General features: G+C 35.3%; 1 protein-coding gene across 6 annotated transcripts in view; it reads left to right on the forward strand.

Annotated features, from left to right (window-relative positions):
- The window catches only part of LRRC49 (leucine rich repeat containing 49), a 150,248-nt gene that overhangs the window by 80,725 nt on the left and 45,817 nt on the right, over positions 1 to 23,706 (forward strand). For all 6 annotated transcript variants that reach the window (XM_026015945.2, XM_026016021.2, XM_072739043.1 and 3 more), the window contains 2 exons: positions 12,644 to 12,791; positions 23,475 to 23,558. In XM_026015945.2, the coding sequence (XP_025871730.2) occupies positions 12,644 to 12,791; positions 23,475 to 23,558 (232 nt within the window). The remainder of the gene's footprint in view (positions 1 to 12,643; positions 12,792 to 23,474; positions 23,559 to 23,706) is intronic.

The following is a 23,706-nucleotide window of genomic DNA, read 5'->3' on the forward strand; positions in this document are numbered from 1 at the left end:
CTAACGTATATGCATCTTTTCAATTCAGCATCATCTTGGTAGCTTGAAGTTGGCCATGTTGGGAGTATTTACACCATGGAAATTGGTAAATTCTACATCAGTCTGTTATTTTCCCAGAGAGCTGTTTACCTACACAGTGCAGAACTTAGATCTCTTTGCATACAGGAATATTATTTGGCTCGCTTTATAGACAGTGTAATTTTTAAACAATATAAATGTTGAAGGTGGCTAAAATGAACATGCTCTTTAGAATTGTTGTCACACTTTGAGACTGCAAAGAATCCTTCTCTTTTTCTTCTGTAAATTCGTGGAGACTTATTTGCATTCACATGTCACTTTGTAAGAGGAAATAGATCGTGAAGAGCTTTCTTGTCACTTTAAATTTGGGTTCAGTGTCACAAATTAGCATTACAAGAATATTACTATGACTTGAAATCTACTCTTGGTAATTAGAGACATTGTGAATCTCCTGAGACTGAAGTTATGTTGCTTTTTTCTTTTTGCTGCTAGAAAGTGAGTAAGCTAATACAGAAAGTTAATAAAATTGTCACCTGCAATTATGAGACCCTCAGTTCTGTGCTGGTGTCTTTTGTTAGCCAGATTCGTACAGACATAATAGATACTCTCCTTGTTGAATTGTCAATGGCATTGTTGCAGCAAAAGATGCCTAAAGAGACAGTTTAACATTTTCCTCTATTCCGTTTAATTCTTTACATCTCTACCTCCTCCTTTTCACTTCCTTTTTGTTTCTGTCTATAGCCATAGTGTTCTATTTATTTTTCTCTGGTGTCCCTTTAGCCTCTCAAATATTAAATTCTTTTAAATACTGTGACAAAGGCAGCCCCGGTGGCTTAGCGGTTTAGTGCCGCCTTTGGCCCAGGGTGTGACCCTGGAGACCGAGGATCGAGTCCCACGTCAGGCTCCCTGCGAGGAGCCTGCTTCTCCCTCTGCCTGTGTCTCTGCCTCTCTCTCTCTCTCTTATGAATAAATAAATAAAATCTTTTAAAAAAGTAAAATTAAATAAATAAATACATACATACATACATACATACATACATACATACATACTGTGACAAGCAGGTTAAACTATTTTAATAGTTTCCCCGAGGGAAATTTGGAGATCTTCTTCATGTATGTAAAAAAAATTTTGTTTCAACTATATTTTTGCTTCATGACAAAAAAAATAATGGCTTATTAGTAGGTGTCTTTTTTGGATTCTTTAGAACCATTTTGTTTCTAAGAACCCCTTCTACCATTATGCACTAAAAATAATTTTAGTGACTAAGTAACATTACTTAAAAAGGTTCAAAATAGATGATTATTTGTTAAGGAGCATCAAACAAGAAAAACAAAAAAGTGAAAGAAATGTAAAGGGAAGAAAAAAAATGTGTTCTAGTTTTGCTTACTGTAATGTCAAAACTAATTATTGGGTTCAGCTGTTGTTCACCTATTCCATTTTTAATAAAAAACAAAACAAAACAAAAAAAAATAAAGTCCCCCATCTTTTCAGTATTTTAGCAATCATTGCTGATCATTGTCTGGATCCATTATTTCCTTAGGAATTACAAAATAGTGATATTCCATTATTCCTCACCTTTTTAAGCTGTATTTCTTCTATAAATAAAAGTTTTATTGACTTTTTGATTACCCCGAGGAACGGTTTATGCAGGAAAGGCATGTAAATGCTTAATTCCCTTTATTTCCATCCACTAATTTTGTATTTTTTTTACTTTAAATTTTAAAATATTTTCCTACTCTGTGGAAGTTCTGTGTCTTTTCATATCTTCTTGGAGTTTACTCGTGTTTCCAAGCCTGTTTTTCTTTCTTTCTTTCTTTTTTTTTTAAGATTTTATTATTTAAAGAGAGAGAGAATGCTAATAGGGGAAAGGCAGAAAGAGAGGGAGAAAGAGAACCTCAAGCAGACTGTTCTGAGTGCAGAGCTCCACTCGGGCTGAATCTCCTGACCCTGAGATTAGTTTTGCTTACTGTAATGTCAAAACTAATTATTGGGTTATGACCTAAGCTGAAATCAAGAGTCAGAAGCTTAATTCACTGAGGCATCCAGCGGTGGCTGTTTCTAATTCTTGAAATATAATGTTTTTATATCCTATGTTTCATAATCCGGTTATGTGAAAAAAAAGTCGTAGCCAATCTATGTCACCTGTTGTTTCTACTGGCTGTCAGTCAGACTGTTTTCTTTCCTTTTGAACTATGAGCTGTATGTTTTTTGGTATCCTATCTTTAGGAATTCTTTGGGGTCTTATATGAAGGTAAGTTCCTCATTTGTTTCTGTCAGATGCCTAGGCATAACCAGCCTTAGATGTCCTCAAAATATCAGTTCTCTTAAAATACTTTAGACCACCCATTTAGTGTGGATTCAGGCTGCAAATTGCGGTTTGTGGTTACATGTAATCAGGGAAGAATTTTTTTTCCTCTTCCTAGCCCCAGGTTTTGAGATGGGCTATATATCTCGGGTAGTGGGTAGGGAAGTTTATATCTAATGAACTCTATGTTAAAAGTCTAGTCTTTGGGTCTCAGACTTATGGATGACTCCAGTTAGGCTCTCCAACTTGAGTAGCCCCTGGGATTCATCTTCTGTCCCTCAGCTTTGAAGATCGTTATGAACCAAAGTTCGAGTTCATTGGATTCAGTAAATTCTCTTATAGCAAAAAGATCAGTTTCAACATTTTGGTTATCCCTCAGGGGTCCCACTTTTACTTTTTTTTTTAACCTATATATTTCTCATTTTTTAGCAGGTTATGGGTGCACTTGAGAATTTTAAAATATATCTTATGTAGCATTTTTAGTTGTTTTTAGCAAGAGGCTCAGTCCACAAACTTCATTCTATTAGGCATACAGACACCTTCATTATCTGCTCTTTTCTTTAACTGTGCTTTAGTCTTTAATCCTTAATTATATGTTATTGTACAGATTTGTCTAGATATTTTATATCTGTCAGTTGTGTATATTTCATTTCTTCTGAGAACAGGTGATTTATTCTACTGTTCCATTTCATTTCAGCCTACTAGTTACATAGTAACTATCCAGTAAAATTTTCACTGATCACTATAAAATAAGTAGGCTTTCTTTAAGATTATTTCAGAGGATATGGTACTTCAATGGTCTAAAAGAATAAAACCCCTTTTTCTAAAGTACCTAACTTATTTTTGGGAGAATTTTCTAATTGGAGAATTTGACTGATATTTGGGGTTTATTAGTTAAATATCTATGTGGTAAATATACATGCATATATGGGAATTTTATTTTTTCCTCTGCATTTCATTAAGTAAGCATAAAATGGACTGAAATATGTTCTTTTCCTTTTGAAATGTGAATTTTGGTCAGTAGGGACACATTGTTCCTGTAGGTTCTTTAGCAGATAAGAAGCAGATGTGGCATTGGGAGGAGACCACTAGGGAAAGAACAAACGTATGAGTAATCTGGAAAAAGATTAAAGTCAAAGTATGAATTAAATGTCAGCCTTTAGACCCAAGCTTTTCTATTCTTGGTACTCAGAAGAGACAAGCAACTGAGTATTCTTAAAAAGAGAAAGACTGTTCTTAGAAGCCAGTAGTACTTCACTGTACTTACTGTCTTATTTCCAGGTGTTTTTGTTTTACAATCTGATTTTGATTTTCTTTGGTTAGGTAGGATATAACTCTTCATTAGCCTGGATTTGTACTTAACAGTCTTCTTTCATTTTATTAGAGAATGTCTCTAAAATCATATGTACTTTGTCAGTGCATTTCTAGGATGGAAATGAAATTTTGTGAGGAATCTTATGGATCAAATATGGATTTATTTTTACTTTAATAAAATTATTCAAACCATAAAGGCTTCAGTCTGAATATCAGTGCTAGCAGCCAATCCGGAAAGGGTTGCCAGGACTGTACCTGCTAAAGATAGCCATGATTTCCCCACTCCTGGTGTCCCTTTGGTTATGTTTGAATTATAAGCAGACCAGATAGACATCAGCAGGTCTTCTAGATCTCTGAAAGAGTGCTTCATAATGACTACATTCACTGGACATATTTCCTTCTATATTCACTAATGTGCTTTATATATATATATTTTTTTGTGCTTTATATTTTAATTCAGTGAAGATGCTGTGTAGTTTTGTGTTTAACACCACCCAATTGGTAATTATTGGACTAGTTACATTCCCCAAAGGAATACTTGAGTGTTAGGGCTAGAAACAATTACAGTCATTTTACTTTAAAATTATACTTACAATAAGAAATAAATCATAGGGATGTCTGGATGGTGCAGTTGGTTAAATATCTAACTCTTGGTTTGGGCTCAGGTCATGATCTCAGGATTGTGGGATTGAGCCTCATGTTGGGATCTGTGCTCAGCTTGGAGTCTGTTCAGGATTCTCTCTCTCTTTAAAATAAGTAAATAAATCTTTAAAAAAAGAAATCACAGACTCTTTGTAATCCAACTTATAAATACTAAATAACAATAAAATCAGAAATTATCTACAATAAAATGAAGTTTTCCAGCTTCTCTATGTTTGTGGACATATTGTTTCCACTTTTCAGTGAACATACCTGATTAGTGACAGATATCAGATCATAATGACTCCTTTTTGTTTTGTTTTATTTTAGCATAAAGTGAATTTATTAGTGGGTATATAAAAACTCACAGGAATGAAAGAAAAGGAGAACATTGTTTGGGAATAACAGGAACTAGTAGTAGTAAGTTTAGGGAATTAGAAATCATCTGACATTAGGGCTCTAATGCCTTCGCTGGAGGAATCAGCTCCCTTTATTTCTTCAATGCTTAATTAAAAAATTAAAAGGAACATATATTGATTTTATTTTTAAAATTAAATTCAATTAATTAATGTATACTGTATTACTAGTTTCAGAAGTAGAGTTCAGTGATCATTAGTCTTAAATAATATCCATTGCTCATTACCTCATGTGCCCACATTAAGAAATGTCCATCACCCAGCATTCCCCCACCTTCTTCCCCTCCAGCAACCCTCAGTTTATTTCCTATGATTAAGAGTCTCATGGTTTGTCTCCCTTTCTGATTTCATCTTATTTTTATTTTTCTCTCCTTTTCCCTATGCTTCTCAGTTTTGTTTCTTAAATTCCACATATGAGTGAAATCACATATGATAATTGTCTTTCTCCAACTGGCTTATTTCTCTTAGCATAACACTCTCTAGTTTCATCCATGTCATTGCAAATAGCAAGATTTCATTTTTTTTATGGCTGAATAGTATTCCATTGTATATGTATACCACACCTTCTTTATTCATTCATCTGTCATTGGACATCTGGGCTCTTTCCATTGACTATTGTGGATATTGCTGCTATAAACATTGTGGTGTAGGTGCCCCTCAGATCACTACATTTGTATCTTTGGGGTAAATATTTGGTAGTGCAAATACTGGGTCACAGGGTAGCTCTGTTTTCAACTTTTTGAGGAACCACCATACTGTTTTCCAGAGTAGCTGAATCAGCTTGCCTTCCCACCAACAGTGTAAGAGAGTTCCCCTTTTCCATATCTTTGCCAACATATGCTGTTTCCTGACTTGTTAGTTTTAGCCATTCTAGCCTGTGTGAGGTGGTATCTCATTGTGGTTTTGATTTGTATTTCCCTGATGCCAAGTGATGTTGAGCATTTTTTCATGTGTCTGTTAGCCCTTTGTATACCTTCTTTGGAGAATTGTCTGTTCAAGATTGTAATGATTCCTGATAGCATGATATCTTTTAAATAATTCTAAGACTAATTTAAGAAAAATTATTTATTAATGTTTACATCGAGGATAAGCCTTTTTTGAAATTATACAAGTTAATCATATTCTTTCATTCACCAGAACTTTTCTGCATACTTGCTAGATGCTAGACACTATGTTAGGTTAGGTTTTGAGACAGTGGTCACAGCACATTTCTAGCCATCAAGAACCTTACAGTTTAATTCTGTTTAGATATATATGCTGGGCCATTGAAGAAAAATGCTCCTCAGCATGGAAGAGTTCTCTTGCCTCTACTGACTCTGTTGCCTCTGCTTCTCACATTACTTAATTCCTTAAAGGTTGAAATTAGTATCCTACCCTGTGGTAGTTGGAGGAAAACTTAATGAAAGGCTTTTTGAAATATGTCCTAATAGCCATGGATCACCATGGAACAGTATTATAACATACTGTTCCAGATAAAGGAGACCTGATAGATGAAAAGATGATCTGTCAAATATATTTTTTGGTATATTTAAATCTTTGTATTTTTGATTGGTAAATCAATATATTGATATATAATTTACATGTAATAAATAGCAGCCGTGTTAAGTGCAGACTTCAAGGAATTTTGACAAAGTAACCACTTCCTTGTAACCACTACCCAAACATTAACTGACGAAAGAAACCTGGGCATTATTCTAGATTTCCCTTCCTCACATCCAAATAAGTACTAGTTTCTTTACATGCTACCCCCTGAGTTCCATAGAACTTATCCCCTCCTCTTTACTCTCATGGCGTCTACCTTAGTTTTTGACATGTTAAATTCTTCTCCTTTTACCTCTACTTATTGCAGTCTCTAGTTTTTTGCTCTTAACTCATTATTTCCTTTATACTTTCCATAATGTTACTAATTATTCTCATAACTACTAATTATTTTAATCCTATTAGGACCCCTCTCCCTTGCTTAAAATCCCTTGATGAATCTTCACAGTTCTCATTCTCAGTCACTAATTTCTGAGTAAGAGATTGTTTCCCAGCAACTGACTTGGTGACATTAACAGAATAGGAATACACATAGAGAAGCAGATTTGTGGATGGAAGATGACTTCTATGACTTAACAATGTAGGAGAAAGACAAATTTGTCTTGTGTTTCAGTTTTGAAATTATCAGAAACATTTTTATTTGATTTTAACTATGGAATCAACTGTGAGGAAAGAAGAATAGTATTTTAAAAGATCCTTTAAGCACCAGACATTTTTCTGAAATATTTTATGTTGATGGGGAAAAATAACTTTATTAATGCTATATGGGAAAAATTACAATGTTTTTTTTTTAAGATTTTATTTTTTTATTCATGAGAGACACACACAGAGAGAGGCAGAGACACAGGCAGAGGGAGAAGCAGGCTCTATGCAGGGAGCCCGATGTGGGACTCCATCCCAGGTCTCCAGGATCACACCCTGGGCTGAAGGCAAGTGCTACACCACTGAGCCATCCAGGCGTCCCAAAAAATTACAGTGTTTATTCAAGTTTATTTATGCTTGTAATGATTAAGTTAATGAACTCTCATTTTCACTTGTATATACTAGCCTTTTTAAAAAAATGTCTTCCCATTTGATACTGTTCAAATGTCAGTACTACCAAAAGCCATATATAGATTCAGTGCATTCCCTATCAATATTCCAGTAGCATTTTTTACAGGAAAAACACTCCTAAAGTTTATTAGAATCATAGAAGACCCTGAAATAGTCAAAGAAATCTTGAGAAAGAATAACAAAACAGGAGACATCACATTTCCGGATTTCAAACTATAGTATAAAGTCATAGTCATTAAAACAGTATGTTACTGGAATAATAAATAGACAAATAGACCAATGAAATGAAATTAAGAGCTCAGAAATAAACCTAAGTATAACAGGTCAACTTATATTTGACAAGGGAGCCAGTACTACTCAATGGAGAAAAGACAACCTCTTTGATAAATGTTGCTGGGATAATTGGATTCCCACATGTAAAATAATGAACCTAGACTCTTACCTTACACCACTCACAAAAATTAACTCAAAATGGATTAGCGACTTAAATGTAAGCCTAGATGGCTCAGTTGGTTAAGCATCTGACTCTTGATCTTAGCTCAAGTCTTAATCTCCGTGTTGTGAGTTTAAACCCTACATTGGGCTCCATGCTGGGTGGGCCCAACAAATAAATGTAAGATCTAAAACCCTGGAACTCATAGAAGAACACATAGAAATAAAGCTCTGGACATGTGTCTTGGTAATGATTTTTTAAAAAATGACACATAAAGCACAAGCAACAAATAAAACAAATAGTACTGCATCAAACTAAAAAGCTCTGTACTGCAAAAGAAATCATCAACAAAGTGAAAAGACAGTGTATGCAATGCAGTGAGAAAAATATTTGCAAACCATGTATCTGATAAGGTATTAATATCCCAAATACATAAAGAACTCATATAATTCAATAGCAAAAAACAAACAACCCAATTAAAAAATGGGCAAAGGACCTGAATAGACATTTCTTCAAAGAAGATACACACAAGGCCAACAGGTACATGAAAAGATGCTCAACATCACTAGTCATTAGGGAAATGCAAATTAAAACCATAATGAGTTATCATCTCATGCCTGTTAGAATGACTGTCATCAAAATGACAAGAAATAACAAGTGCTGTATGGATTTGGAAAAGGGGAACCCTGTGCACTGTTAGTGGGATTATAAATTCGTATGACCACTATGGATAAACAGTATGGAGGATCTTCAGAAAATTAAAAACAGAGCTACAATATGATCCAGCAATTTCACTTCTTGGAATATACTCAAAGGAAATGAAAACTCTAACTTGAAAAGATATGTGTACCATCCTGTTCAGAGCAACATTATTACAATAACCAAGCCATGGAAATAAGTGTCCATTATGGATGAATGGACAAAGAAGTTATGTTATATACATGCATGAATATATACACAGGAATATTATTCAGCCATAAGAAGTAAGGAAATCCTACCATTTGTGACAACATGGATGCAGCCTGAGGCATTGTACAGTGAAATAAGTCGGAGAAAAATAGATATTTTATGATCTCACTTATATGTGGAATTTAAAAACAAAACCAAGCTCATAGAAAAAGAGATCAGACTTGTGGTTACCGGAGGTAGAAGATGAGGGGAGGGGGAATTGAAAGAAAGTTGTCAAAAAGTTCAAACTTCTAGTTATAAGATAAATGAGTACTGGGGCACCTGAGGGGCTAATTTCATTAAGCATCTGACTCTTGGTTCTGTTCAGGTCGTAATCTCATGGGTCATGGGACTGAGCTTGTGTCAGGCTCCATGCTTAGCACAAAGTCTGCTTGAAAATTCTCTCTCAGCTCTTCCTCTGATTCCCACATGCTCTCTGTCTTCCTCGCTCTAAAATACATAAATCTTTTTTTAAAAAGATAAATAGACATAAAGTACTATATGATGACCACAGTTAACACTGCTATGTGATATACAGGAAAGTTGTTAAGGAGGTAAATGCTATGGGGCACCTGGGAGCTCATTTGGTTAAACGTCTAACTCTTGATCTCAGCTCAGGTCTTGATCTCAGGGTTGTAAGTTCAAGCCCCTCATAGGGCTCCATGCTAGATATGGGGCCTACTTAAAAAAAAAAAAAAAGAAAGAAAGAAAGAAAGAGAAGAAAGAAAGAAAGAGAAAGAAAGAGAAAGAAAGAAAAGAAAAGAAAGAAAGAAGAAAGAAAGAAGAAAGAAAGAAAGTGCTATGAGTTCTCATCACCAGGAGGAAATTTTTTTCTTCTCTCTTTCATTCTTTCTTTTGTATTGTATTTATATGAGAAAATAGATGTTAGCTGAGCCTCTTATGGTCATCATTTATATAACCATTCAGCTTCAGTAGGTTATGTGTATATATATATATATATATATATATATAACAATTATGCTCTTTGCCTTAGATTTATATAATGATGTATGTCAATTATTTCTCAATAAAAGTGGGGGAAAATATCTTCCCATAATTATCTAATAAACATGTTTCAAAAACTATAATGAACTTATGAATTGTGAGATGGTTAAGATAATTTGTAAGGTAAAATAATTGATAGGAAAGGATCTTTTTACCTTGAATGGGAGGAAACAATGGAAGAAATATTTAAATATGACAGTAGAGAAATAATGAACTTTATTCTTGCTGTAGACCTTGCCTTGACCTTAATTGTCAATATATTATTTATTTCCTATGCTATAAATATTCTGTATCCTCTAGCTTTTCTTAACACAGGAAGAAGGGATATTCAATATAGTACCTGAATAAAGGAAATACTTTTAGGTCTAAGTGTTTACATTAGTTATTTGAATAGTCATTGAATGAGAATGATTCTGATGTAAATGATTTTTACTAACCTACTTTGGGGTATATTTAGAAAAGTGAGTGTTCCCCTTAAAAATTGAAGGTCCAGAAAAAATTAAAAATAGAATGGCCTAAAAAAAGTAAAAATAAAACTAAAATTAGTTGAGCAATTCAACTTCTGGGTATTTATCCAAAGAAAATTAAAAAAAAAACTTGAAAAGATATCTGCATATTCATAGCATCATTATTTACAGTAGCCACGCAATGGAATATTAGCCATAAAAAAAGAAGGAAATCTTGCTATTTGTAAGGACATGGATGGAGGTAGAAAAATAATGCTAAATAAAATAAGTCAGTCAGAGAAAGACAAATACCATATGATTTCACTTATATGTGGAATTTAAGAAACAAAACAAATGAGTAAAGGGAAAAAAGAGAGAGTCAAACCAAGAAATAGACTCTTAATTATAGAGAACAAACTGATGGTTTCTAGAAGGGAAGGAGAGCAGTTAATAGATGATGGGGATTAAGGAGAGAACTTGTCATGATGAGCACAAGGTGATGTATGGAAGTTTTATTTATTTATTTTTTTTTAATTTTTTATTTATTTATGATAGTCACAGAGAGAGAGAGAGGCAGAGACACAGGCGGAGGGAGAAACAGGCTCCATGCACCGGGAGCCTGATGTGGGATTCGATCCCAGGTCTCCAGGATCGCGCCCCGGGCCAAAGGCAGGCGCCAAACCGCTGCGCCACCCAGGGATCCCTGTATGGAAGTTTTAAATCACTATATGATACACCTGAAACTAATGCAACACTGTATATTCACTAGCTGGAATTAAAATAAAAACTTAACCACTCCACCAAGCTCTTAAAACTTAGGAAACGACTCAATTAAAAAATGAACATAAGCTAAAAATGCAAAGAAGGTATACAGATGGCAAATATACATATGAAAAAATGTTCAGCATCCTTTGATAGTAGGGAATTGCACATTAAAACAATGAGAGACCACTCTGTACCTATTGGAATGACTAATATAAAAAAAGGTGGCAAATACCAAATGCTTATGAGACTGTGAAGCTGGTAGGAATGCAAGAGGTTAGTTACAGCCACTTTGGAAGACAGTTTGGCAAGTTTCTCACAAAGCTAAACATAGTCTTACTATATAATCTAGCAATTGCACTCTTAAGTATTTACCCAATTGAGTTTGAAAACTTATATTCACCCAGAAACCTGCAGACAAATATTTATAGCAGCATTATTCATCATCACTAAAATCTGGAAATAACCAAGATGTCTTCAGTAGGTGAATGGATAAAGAAACTGAGGGACATCCAGACAATGGAATATCACTCAGTGATAAAAGAGAGCGTGTATGCTATGAAGACACAGAAAGACATGGAAGAACCTTAAATGCATATTTCTAAGTGTCAGAAGTCAGTGTGAAAAGGCTATATTCTGTATGATTCCAACTATATGGCATTCTGGAAAAGGCAAAAATATAAAGCCCACAAAAAGATGAGTGGTTGCCAGAGATTGAGGGAGAGAGGGGAGGGTTGAATAGAATTTCTTAGGGTCATGGAGCTCTTCTATATGATACTTATGCATTTGTCAAGACCCACAGAACTTTACTACACAGAGTGAACCTTAATGTATGCAAATTAAAAATATTTAGGAGTTTAGAGGATCCCAGGAAGGAATGAATATAGACTATGACAAGAGAAGCTAACTTTCAGTTGTATGAAACAACCCCCTGAAGGGGTTGGGGGAGGGGAGATACTGACCTAAGTAACTTTGAAACGAGTATGTAAGACTAAATGCTAAAGGAATTACACATGATGGTTGTATTTAATAAAGTTGTTTCCCATGGGGATTCAGGTTGAAAATTCTGATACCACTATGCATATATTCTGGAATTGAGTAATTCAGTAAATGGATGAGAGCTGATATGAGTCAGATTTCTCCTTGTTGGAGTAGGAATTTACAGATAAGCAAGGGAAAGAGACTAGAATGATCCTTTTGATAATAGATTAGAGTTGGAGAACATCAAAAAAAAAGTTGGAGAACATCAGTGTAAACTCATGTTTAGCTTAATATAGACATAGATGGTTAAATGTTATAGGTAATATGTATACACACAGGTTAGTATACAAACATGCACATCCTTGTTCTATGAGTAGAGGACATAAAAAAAAATAATGCCCCAGTGGCAAACAGTATGCCTAGCCACCAGATCTTTGGTTCCACTGCCATTCTCCAATAAAAGGAACCATGGCTCCTTGGAGGAAGTGGCTGATTCTAGGACTGGGGTAGGAAATATATGATATGAGTCTTGAGAATCTTAAAGTGCCAGAAAGTAAGGAATAAGTGAATTGTAAATAATTATATATTAATTGTAAAAAAAATGTACTCTACTACTACTAGATGTTTATAATAGGGGAAACTGGGTGCAGAGTATATGGGAACTCTATATTCTCAATTTTTCTGTAAATCTAAAACTATTCTAAAATAATAATGTATATTAAATAAATGAAAGTACTATTGGAAGGTCTCACAATAATCCAGTGGTTTCCGTCTCTCCTGCAGTTTTGAAAGTGTTTGCTGCCTTGCTGACTCTTCTTCTCTCTCAGACATCACTTTTGATGGCAATCCAATAGCTCAAGAGTCATGGTACAAACACACTATCCTTCAGAATATGATGCAGCTGCGCCAGCTAGATATGAAGAGAGTCACGGTGAGCGCTCTTATGAAGTACTTATTATATTGTCTTCCTTACTGTGGGTTAGGAGGTTGGGGTGCATATTCTTTGCATGAAATCCTTCTTAGTTTTAATAAACTGTGGCGTATCATTGCTATATAATTCATAATTATAATTACAGATTTTTTTTACCACCTGTGCCTCATTCCCAATGTTAGATAACAAAAAATTGAACTGAGTAAATTTAAGAGATCAAATTGGCTTTATTAATTCATAAATTGAGCAGCATCTCATCTAGCAAGTAGAGGGGACTTCCCAATGACTACAGAAAAGGAATGGTTTTTAAAGGTAGGGAGTGGAAAAAGGGAAATTATAAGCAAAGGATCCATTGTTTTAGGTAAGGTCATCCTTCTGAAGGGAAGAGAAGAGGTCTATCAGTAAATTTCCTAGTTCTGACCAGGAAAATCCCAGGTTGACTGGTTACAGATTACATTTCTGGGGAAGGGGGGGTTTCTAAACTACAGTTAGGTTAAGTAGTAAGTCTTGGTTTACTGGCTTGTGGCCTTAACATAAGTGATGCCATTTTGGGTCTGTGGTTTCCTTTTTAGCAGGTTTTAAAAGTAATAATTAAAAGTAATTAAGCATCATGATTATCTAAATTAATCATCATGATTATTTTTCATTCTGGCTTGATACCCAGCTAAAAATTTACTTTGGAATGGATGAGTAAGAATGTCATTCATAAGTTACATAATGTAATGTTTCAGAACATGGGTGCCAAAGCCAGAGTGCTTGCGTCTGAATCCTGGCTTGACCATTTTTTAGCAAAATGACCTTTGGCAATTTACTTGACCTTTCTATATCTCCTTTTTCTCAAAGTAAAATGGGAGGATCATGATGTCATAGGATTGTTGTCAAGATAAAATAAAGCACTGAATCTTAGAACAGTGTGAGGTTCAAAGTAAGCATCACATGGAACTGTTGTGCTTGCTGTTGATGCCATACCTTTCAAAATAGCTCTTTTTTATTCATTATATCTCCATGTTAGATATTTTCTATATTTCAATTTTTTTTAAGATTTTATTTAGGGGCACCTGGGTGACCTTAGTTGGTTAAGCATTTGCCTTTAGCTCAGGTCATGATCCCAGGGTGTTGGGATCGAGCCCTGTGTTGGGCTCCCTGCTGGGCTGGGAGCCTGCTTCTCCTTCTCCCTCTGCCTGCTGCACCTCCTGTTTGTGTGTGCTCTCTTTCTGTTGAATAAATAAAATCTCTAAAAAAATAAAGATTTAGTTTATTTATTTGAGAGAGAGCACAAACAAGGAGTTTCCTATATGTGTTTATTTCCTTTCCTTCTCTATTTCACACAGTGCCTGAGAATGTAGTAATGTTCAATGAAGTCTTGGTTGAATGAAATTGATCTTCTTTCATGCCAGAAATAAAGTAGAATGATGCTATATATAATCATTGTCTTCGTACATTCTATGAGTTGTGTTTGCCTGATGAGGAAATGAGAGAAAATCACCTGGCATGGGAGCAGGGCTAGCTTTTCTGCTAAACACAGAGCAGCAGTCCTTGTACATCTGCTCCTTTACTGTTTAATTTGAGAAATTTAAAAAAATGTCTTAGTAAAAGCTTTATTTGAGGTATAATGGGCATAAAATTAATTGTACATGTTAAGTGTACAAGTTGATAAATTTCGACATGTATATCACCTGTGAAACATCACCACAGTCAAGCTTATTAATAATTCCCTACCCAACAGATTTTCTTCATGCTCCTTTGTTACCCCTCCTTTCCACCTCTCCCCACCTAACCTCCATCCCCAGGCAACTACTGGAATACTTTTTGACATTATGGGTTAGTTTCCATTTTCCAAAATTAATGAAAACAATTTTAAAGTTACAGAAAAGTTGTAAATACAGTAGAAAAAACTTTTTTTTTCTTTTTCTTTTTTTTAAACTATTTGAGAGTAAGCTGCTGACTGGGTCACCCAGTAGTCCTGAACACTATAGTGTGTATTTTCTCAAAGCAAAGACATTTTTCCTACATAAATGCCACTACATTCTCCTACATAAATGGCACTACAACGAAATTAGGAGGTAAACACTGAATAATTACAATGTCTAATTCTCTCACACTACTCTCAAATTTTACCAATTATGTCAATAATTTCTATATAGTGAAATGATCTAGTTTGGAATTATATATTACATATAGGTGCATTTGGTTGTCATGTCTCTCTCATTACTCTTTTTTAGGAGCAGTTTCTTAGTTTTTCCTTGACTTTCATGACTAACATTTATGAAGATTATAGGTCAGTTTGTAGAATGACCCTTAATTTAGGCTATTTAATTTTTTCTCACCATCGCTTTTTATAGATTTTTGCCTAAATAACACAGAAATGATTTTGATTTTTCTCATTGCATCCTATCAAGTGGTATATAATTTCTGTTTATCCATTTATTGATATTGGCCACTTTAATTAAGATGATGTCTGTCAGCCTTCTCTGGTGAAGTTACTCTCTTTCCCTTTATAATTTTATTCCTCATAAGATCCCTCCTTATTTGTTTATTCATATCAGTATGGACTGAGTATTTAGTCTTACCTTTTGTTTATGACTTTTTAGTAACTTCAGTGTAGAAACTGCATACCTTTTTAAAGATTTTATTTATTTATTTATTTATTTATTTATTTATTTATTTATTTAATTTATTTAATTTATTTATAGAGAGAAAGGGGGCAGCCCGTGTGGCCCAGCAGTTTGGCACCGCCTTCTGCTCAGGGTGTGATCCGGGAGACCAGGGATCAAGTCCCACATCGGGCTCCCTGCATAGACTCTGCTTCTCCCTCTGCCTGTGTCTCTGTACCACCCCTCTCTGTGTCATGAAGAAATAAATAAAAGCTTTAAAAATTTTTTTGAAAAATGAAAGAGAGAAAGGTTGAGAGAGAGCATGTGCAAGCAGGAGGGAGAGAGACACGCATACTCTGTGCTGAGCACAGAGCCCAACATGGGGCTTGATCCCAGGATCCTGAGATCATGACCTGAGCCAAAATCCAGAGTCAGATACTTAACTAACTGAGCCACCCAGGAGCCAGGAAAGAGTGTATCTTTTAAAAGACTTTCTGTTAACAGAGTTGGCAAACAATGGCACCTGTTTTTGTAAACAAAGTTGTATTGGAACACAGTTGTGTCCATGAATATATTATCTATATATGCTTTGATGCTACAATGACAGAAATCAGTAGTTGCTAAAGAAATTATATGGCCTGTAAGTCTAAAATATTTACCATCTGGCTAGAAAAGTTTGCTGACACCAGTTCTATACCATTTTTTTCTCTTTGAAAATGATATCTTCATTAACTTTTATGTAATTTACCATGTAAACATTCCAGCCCATGTGGATTATACAAATATTAAATGAACCTCTGTGCACTAGACCTGTGTGCTGAGGATGCAGTGAACTCGGGAACTCTAGAATATTTATAATTTTCAAGGGAAACACAGTGATTTTGAGATCTGTGAGACACTGAGAAGACTACTAGCTCAAGATCCTTTGCCATTTCAATATGAGATCACACTATATTTACCTCCATGGTATCATCTCTTTGTAAAGCTGAGCTTTCAGTGGTCGTTTTGATAAAACCACCATAATACCATGCCAAAATCAGTATGGAACAGAAAATGAGGTTCCCAGTGTCCAGTCTAAATACAATACACAAGAAGTTGTGTAATGCCCTACAGATACACAGATTTCACTGGTAAGTAATTGTGGTTCTTTAAGAATGGTATATATTTTCTTTCAATTTACATGTATTATTATTTTTTCAAATGGCTACTAAGTTGCTAGAACATGAATACTTGATAAGTTGTTTACTAACTACTTAGTAAACAGAGCTATTAACACATTTCTTTTGACTTAGAGGCACCATGAAAAAATTCTTGAGCATTCTTAGGTGCATTGAACTGAAAAGTTCCTGGACTAGGATCTGTATTAGACACTAGAGATGACAAGATCAGAATCATAATCCATGCCCTCAAGTTACTCACTGTCTAGTGTAGACAGATTATAATTCAAAATGCCAAGCTAGAAAAGATAGCTCGATAATGTATTTATGTATGTACACACACTCACACCCACATGCGCCTGCACACGCACACAGCATGGTAACGCTGAAGGGTAAAGCACCCCTACATCTACCAGAGAAATAGGAAAAGTTCCAAAGGAGAAAATACTTGACTTGGGCTTGAAGAGTGGTTAAAAAGGAGGAGGATATATCTGTGGAGAGTGTCCCAGGGAGAATGGAGGCATGCAAAATGCAGAGAGATGTGAGAGAATATAGCAAATGGATAGCAAATGTACTCAGTGTACACAGAGGACAGGAGTGGGAGCAGGAGGTGTCTGACAGTCAGGCCTAGGCCATGAAGGGCATTTTGTGTCCTAATGAAGAGTTGAGCTTTTCGTCTAAGACATAATAGAAAACCCTTGGAGAGTTGAAGGCAGTTAAATTACATTTGCCTGTTAAAAATTTGTCTTTCTGGGCAGCCCGGGTGGCTCAGCAGTTTAGCGCCAGCTTCAACCCAGGGCGTGATCCAGAGGACCCAGGATCGAGTCCCACATCGGGCTCCCTGCATGGAGCCTGCTTCTCCCTCTGCCTGTGTGTCTCTGCATCTCTCTTCCTGTGTCTCCATGAATAAATAAATAAAATCTTTTAAAAATATTTGTCTTTCTGGATAGCAGCCCAGGGGATGGATTGGGGAGGATAGGATGGATGAGATGAGAAGCAGGAAGATTAGTTAGGGTGAGAGCTTCTGGGTGGTGGTGGTGGGGAATCTGATCCAGAGGAATGGCAAAAGGTAATATGAGGCCAAAAGAGAATATAAATTGATGGCCTCAGTTCTGATTTTGCTTTTGTTATCTCTGTTAAGAAGAATGACTTTTAGTCAGTAAAGAGTAGAAATAAATATTACTAAGAAGAAAATGAAGCCTACGCTAGGTGAATAGATAAGTGTGATCTAGAGCAGGGGCTGGCAAACCCTATCTATAAAGGGTCTGATAGTAAATATTTTAGGCTTTGACAACTATATAGTCTGTTAAAAACTACTGAACTCATTATAGTCTGAAAGGAGGCATAGACAGTACATAAATGAATGAGCATGCCTCTGTGCCAATAAACCTTTACAAAAACAGGTGACAGACTGTATTTGGCCTGCGGGCTGGAGTTTGCTCTGCTTGATCTAGAGCACTGAATAAATGTAGCAAATAAATTGCTAGACCTTTGAAAGTTATATCGGAGAAACAGTGTAGAACAGTAGAGTAGCTGCAGCTGCAAGGTAAGATGAACTAATTGGTCTTTTTATCATAGAAGGAAAGAATATAAATTTCATAAATTATGATAGTAAACTTAATGTTTAGTAGGAAAGAAATATAAATTGGATTATTAGAGTTGTGAGTACTAAGGGAATTGGTCACTAGGAGGCAGCAGTAATTCACTAACAACAATTCATGCCAGACAAGAAAATTAATTTTCTAGTTTGGACATTGTAAATAGGCCCTCTCAAGAGTAGCGTTGGAGATAGTTTAGTGTTTTGGTGTTTAAACAAAGCTTTTGACAAAGTCTTTTGTGATACTGCTTTGAGTAAGTTGTATGACAACATAGTTAAGTGAATTTGTGATTCTAATGTTTCACGGCATAGGAAGCAATGAATTAATGCCAGCCTGTAGAAAATTCTCTACTGGCATGCCTTGAGGATTTTTCCTTGGGCCCCTTTGATTAAGCATTTTTGTTAATGACTAAATGAGAATATTTCTGTTATTCTGATATAGGATGTGATTGACAGAAACTGGAGAACTTGGAGATCCTGATATACTGGTTAATCAAAACAGAATACCAAAGTAGCTCAATGATCTCAGAACAAGGTTTGGCAAACCGTAGCCTGGGGGCCAGATCCATTCTGCATACTGGTTTTGAGCAGCTCTCAAGAGAAGAATGGTTTATATATTTTGAAAGCATCGTATTAAAAAAGAAAAGAAAAACAACATGTGATAGAGATCTTTGTGGGTCACAAAGCCTAAAATATTTACTATCTGGACCTTTACAGAAAAATATTGCTGACCTCTAGTGTAGAAAAACAAGCAGAATTTAGCAAGATAAAAATAGATATATTGAAAATCCCGGACTTTACCCCCTGACAGCAAACAGTTCTCAGCAGAAACACAGATTTATGTGAGATGAGACTTAGCAAATTAAGTTCAAGTTGAGTTAATTGTGAGATGTGATCATTAGAGGTTATAGAAATAGAGAATTCAGAAAAATAGAGAGAGTAGCCCCCATTTTTTTCTTCGATGCTCAGATTACACCTGAACTATTAGTTTTAGAGGGGTGACAATAAACTAGAGTGTTTCCAGAAAACCCGGCACAAATTGGAGAAGACATAAGGAAGATACTATAGTGGTCTTCAAATATATTCACAACTGTTGGTAAAAAAATAGAATAGACACATTTTGGGGGCTAGAACAAGGACAACTATATAGACAATTCTAGGACATGCAGAATTCTCTCCTTTTTAATTTCTAAGGCAGTACTTTGCCAACATAGGCACTATTCTCAGAATTCTGAAAAAGACACAATTTCACAATTTCCAAAGTTTTCACTTCAGATGCACATTTAGTTGGCTTAATATGGCCTTGTTACAGTTTGCCCTCCAAAAATTGGAACAGCCTGAGACACGAGTTTGTTGTGGCAGCGTTACTAACGCTCACTGACATGTTCTGATTTTCCTCCTCTCTTTGGCAGGTGGGAGGATTATATTTCCCTTCCTCCTTGAACTTAAGTGTAGTTGTGCAGTTTGCTTTGGCCAATGAAATGTGAGCAGAAGTGATATATGTAACTTTCAGACAGAAACGCTTTAAAGCCATTGTGTGATTTTCACTTTTCTCCTGTGCGGTGGCTGTCATGGGAGCATATGTGGAGTTGAAGATGCCGTCGAATCACGGCACTCTGGAATACTTAGGCACTACAAAGAGGACAGTTCAGGGTTCTTTGCGTGATCAAGAAGTAAATTTTTGTTCTAAGCCAATATAAGTTTTGAAGTTGTTATGACAGCATAGCCTAGCCTGTTCGGGCTTTTTGCCTCCCCTAGTATTTAACAGCTAATATTCCTGAGCCAAGAGAGTCAGGTGATACAATTTCCACTTTCACTCTTGACATTAACTAGGACCTAGAAAGATCAGTTTTCTCTGCTAAAAAAATTGTTTGAATGAAAAATATGGACTGTCTCTTCTAGATAAAAACTCTGATTTTAAAGTCTGTTTTAATATTTGTTGTACTCAAGGAAAATAGTGTCTTTTATAACTATCCTAGAGTATCTGGTTAAAAACCCACATTGCCATTTATTTTTTTAAATCCCACATAATAAATTACTGCTGTCTATATTAGAACTGCTATTATTTATTTGGAGCAGAACGTCTTCTCATATAAAATTACACATTGTTTTAGAGCCTAAATAGTCTGTTAACAGAGTATAATCTAACTTATCAAACACCTATTAAGTCACTGTACTTCTTAATTGCTTTGAAATCATTTCTCTATTTCATCTTCATAACTGACTGAAGTAAGGAAAAATAATTTGTGGGTCCTAGATAGATCCTTTTCCTTTGCTGTATAAAGGCTATGGCTTTTATTCCAGAAATTGAAATATTATCATGAAAATGCCAGAATTTTACAGGTTTTTTTTTTCTTCTTACCAACAGATTTATAGTTTATCTTTACAACTAAAGGTTTATTTTTGTTTCCCAGTTGAGTTACTCTATAATTATTTAGGCTGAAATGTAATCATCAGATATATAAATTCCTTAAAACACTCAATATTTGAGTTGATTTGGCATGTATCCAGTTTTCGTAGGTTTAGTCTTCCTTTTAAAGTCCTACTGCTTTTAATAGAAGCTCAATTCTTTCTGAAAATCTGATGAAATCATCTCTTAAGTATGTGTAGGACGTGATCCATACAGTTTCCAGGACTGTTTGAAATTGGCTCCTTGAATAACCAGTCTGTTTCTCGTTCACATTTTATAGATGAGTCAACAATTGAACATCAGTATATCTTGCTCTTTTAAAATGTTTGTTCTGAAATAGGCTATACTTAATAGGTACCAAATCAATACTTACTGAACGAAAGCATTTAATATAGTTGTTAGTCCAGCTGTGTTGTGAAGCTAGGAATCAAGCTTCCGAAAGTCTTACTGAGTTCTCCTCAGAAGCTCTACTCAGCCTTCAAACACTAGGAAAAGCTATTTTCCATATCGTAAAAGATTTTAAATTCACCACAAGTCACATTCAATTTCCACTCCCTTTAACACAATGAAATCATAGAGCAGATTACTATTGAATTTTAACCTTACCTTTTATATCTTTCTAAAATCAGTAAAATACATTTAAATATGTCCTTATTATAAAAAATACTACCAGTTCCATTTCTCATAAGCCATGGCTTCTCTTCCTGATCCTGGCTTTATCACTAGCTGTGTGTCTGTGTATAAATTACTAACCTTCTCAGAGTATTCATTACCTTGTTTCTAAAATTAGAGTCTTTCAGTAGATGCATTTCTGGTTTTCTTTTTAACTCTGGGGTAATTTTTCTTTGTGTATTTTTTATGTCCTTTTTTAGTCTAGGTCTTTTCTTTGTTTTCAGAAGCATTTATAATGGCTAACCCCTAGAATATATTTTCATGGCCTCTTTGACCTTCCTTAATTCTAACATGATATATATACTGGTTAGGATAGGCTGGATTATACTGTAGTAACAACTTCTCTGACCTCAGTGGACTAAAGCAACAAAGTTTATTTCATGTTCATACTGGGAACTTTGCTCTGTGTTATCCTCATTCCAGAACTGAGGCCTTCAAAGTACTCACCATGTGGAGCTTTGCAGATTCTATAGCAGAGAGAAAGAGAATAGCCAACTATACATTGTCTTTGAAAACTTCCTCCCAAATAGACTTCCTCCAGAAATAAACACATGTCACTTTTGTTCATATGACATTGGTCAAAGAAAGTCACATGACAGCACCTAACTGATAAGGGGTAAGAATTGCTATCTTACAATGAGGGCCTGGATGTGGGAAGACATAGGAATATTTGGTGAACAGCTCTTATGACCATCTACCATGTTTTAAATCAAATGCTGACTTCTGGTAGGGGTAGAAATCAGTACTATACTTATGGAGGGCAATTTGTAAACATGTCAAAAGCACGAGAAATATGTCTTCCATTTGATTTAGTGGTTCCAGTTTTAGGAAATTATTGAACAGATATATGAAGATGTATATTTAATAATCAATTCTTCAAATGTATATCTATTGACTATGTACATTATGCCAGGAGCTGACATGGTCCATACCTTCAAAGAGCAGTTGGGGTAGGAGAGGGGAGAGAGAGTAGCAGAGATTGTTAAAAAGAAAAGAAACAGGGTAAGTGCTTTAGTGGAGAGTATAGTGTGCTATGAAGGCATATGGGAAAATTTCTTCTGACCTATTTTCCAGTTGCCTGATTCTCTCCTCAGCTCCCTTCCATTGGATTTTTCATTTCAGTTTCCATAATTTTTCATTACTGTAAGAGTTCTCCATCAAATGTGCTAAATTACTTGTTATAGTTTCCCATTTCTTAAGATATTTTCAAGCTCATCTTTTAGGAAGGTATTGTTTTCTCAAATTGTGACATCATTTTGAATACCTACAAATTTTTTGATAATAAAATTTAAAATTATGTGTTTGTACTTTACTAAAATTTGACAATCTTTAGGGGAAAAAGACACAATCCACATTGTGTATACAGGTTGCAACTTGAAAAAATGTGTTTCATGGGAATACTATAAGGTAATACAGGAATGATAGTATGAGTTAGCATGTTGGAATTATGGCTGGTTTTTAATTTTTTCCAAAGTATAATGTTATTTTATGGTTTTTAGAATTTAAGAAATTAGACTGGCCAAATCAACTTAAAAACAAAGTAAAGGTAGTAATAATATTAATGGAGAATAATTGTTAAGCATCAATGGAGAGTTTCATACTCTCCATACAAAAGGCTTTCATACTTAAGTATTTAAAAAGCTCTGATTTACATCCATGGGTCAAATGAAAGTTGTGAGAAGTGTAATTCTTGTTGTTTTCATCATCATAGTAGAAAGTTTTTAAGTCTTTGTATGTGGAACTGTGGTGCATGGCCTATAAGGAAAACCTATATAAACCTGCTCCCCGACCTTTCTTCCTGCTCTTCTCATTCTGGTTTCTTTCTTGTATCAGCTAAGTTCAGCTCACATCAAGAGTTGGGAGTAGATTTAAGAACACACATCTTAGAACTGGGGAGGAAGAACACATTAAAGAGAAAAAAACTAGCTTTTTTTTTTTTTTAAGATTGTATTTATTTATTCATGAGAGACACAGAGAAAGAGACAGAGATATAATCAGAGGGAGAAGCAGGCTCCATGCAGTGAGCCCAGTGCAGGACTCGATCCCAGGACCCAGAGATCACACCCTGAGCCGGAAGACAGATGCTTAACCATTGAGCCACTCAGCCATCCCAAGACTAGCTTTCTATGAGGGCATATTTTCTGTTAGCAAGTAGTATGTTTCTCCCAAAGAAAGCTAGACTTGCAGAACCAAAGAAATAGCACAGAAGAGGTTAAATGCTTAATAACACTTGGAAACATTTTTTGCTTTTAGGAAGAAGAAAGGCGTATGGCATCTATTGTAGCCAAAAAGGAGGAAGAGAAGAAGCGGGAAAGTCATAAACAGTCCTTGCTTAAGGTACCTTCCCTAACGGGATGTGCGCGGGTGTGCGCACGTGTGCACGTGCTCACTGCTTCAACACTTGCTAGTCAGCCAGAAAAGCACTTTCCAGACCTCATAAAGCTTGCGTTCCTATCGGTAGAATTTTTTATAAATAAACACCCTT

This window comes from Vulpes vulpes, chromosome 15 (assembly GCF_048418805.1).
Source record: "Vulpes vulpes isolate BD-2025 chromosome 15, VulVul3, whole genome shotgun sequence".
NCBI lineage: Eukaryota > Metazoa > Chordata > Mammalia > Carnivora > Canidae > Vulpes > Vulpes vulpes.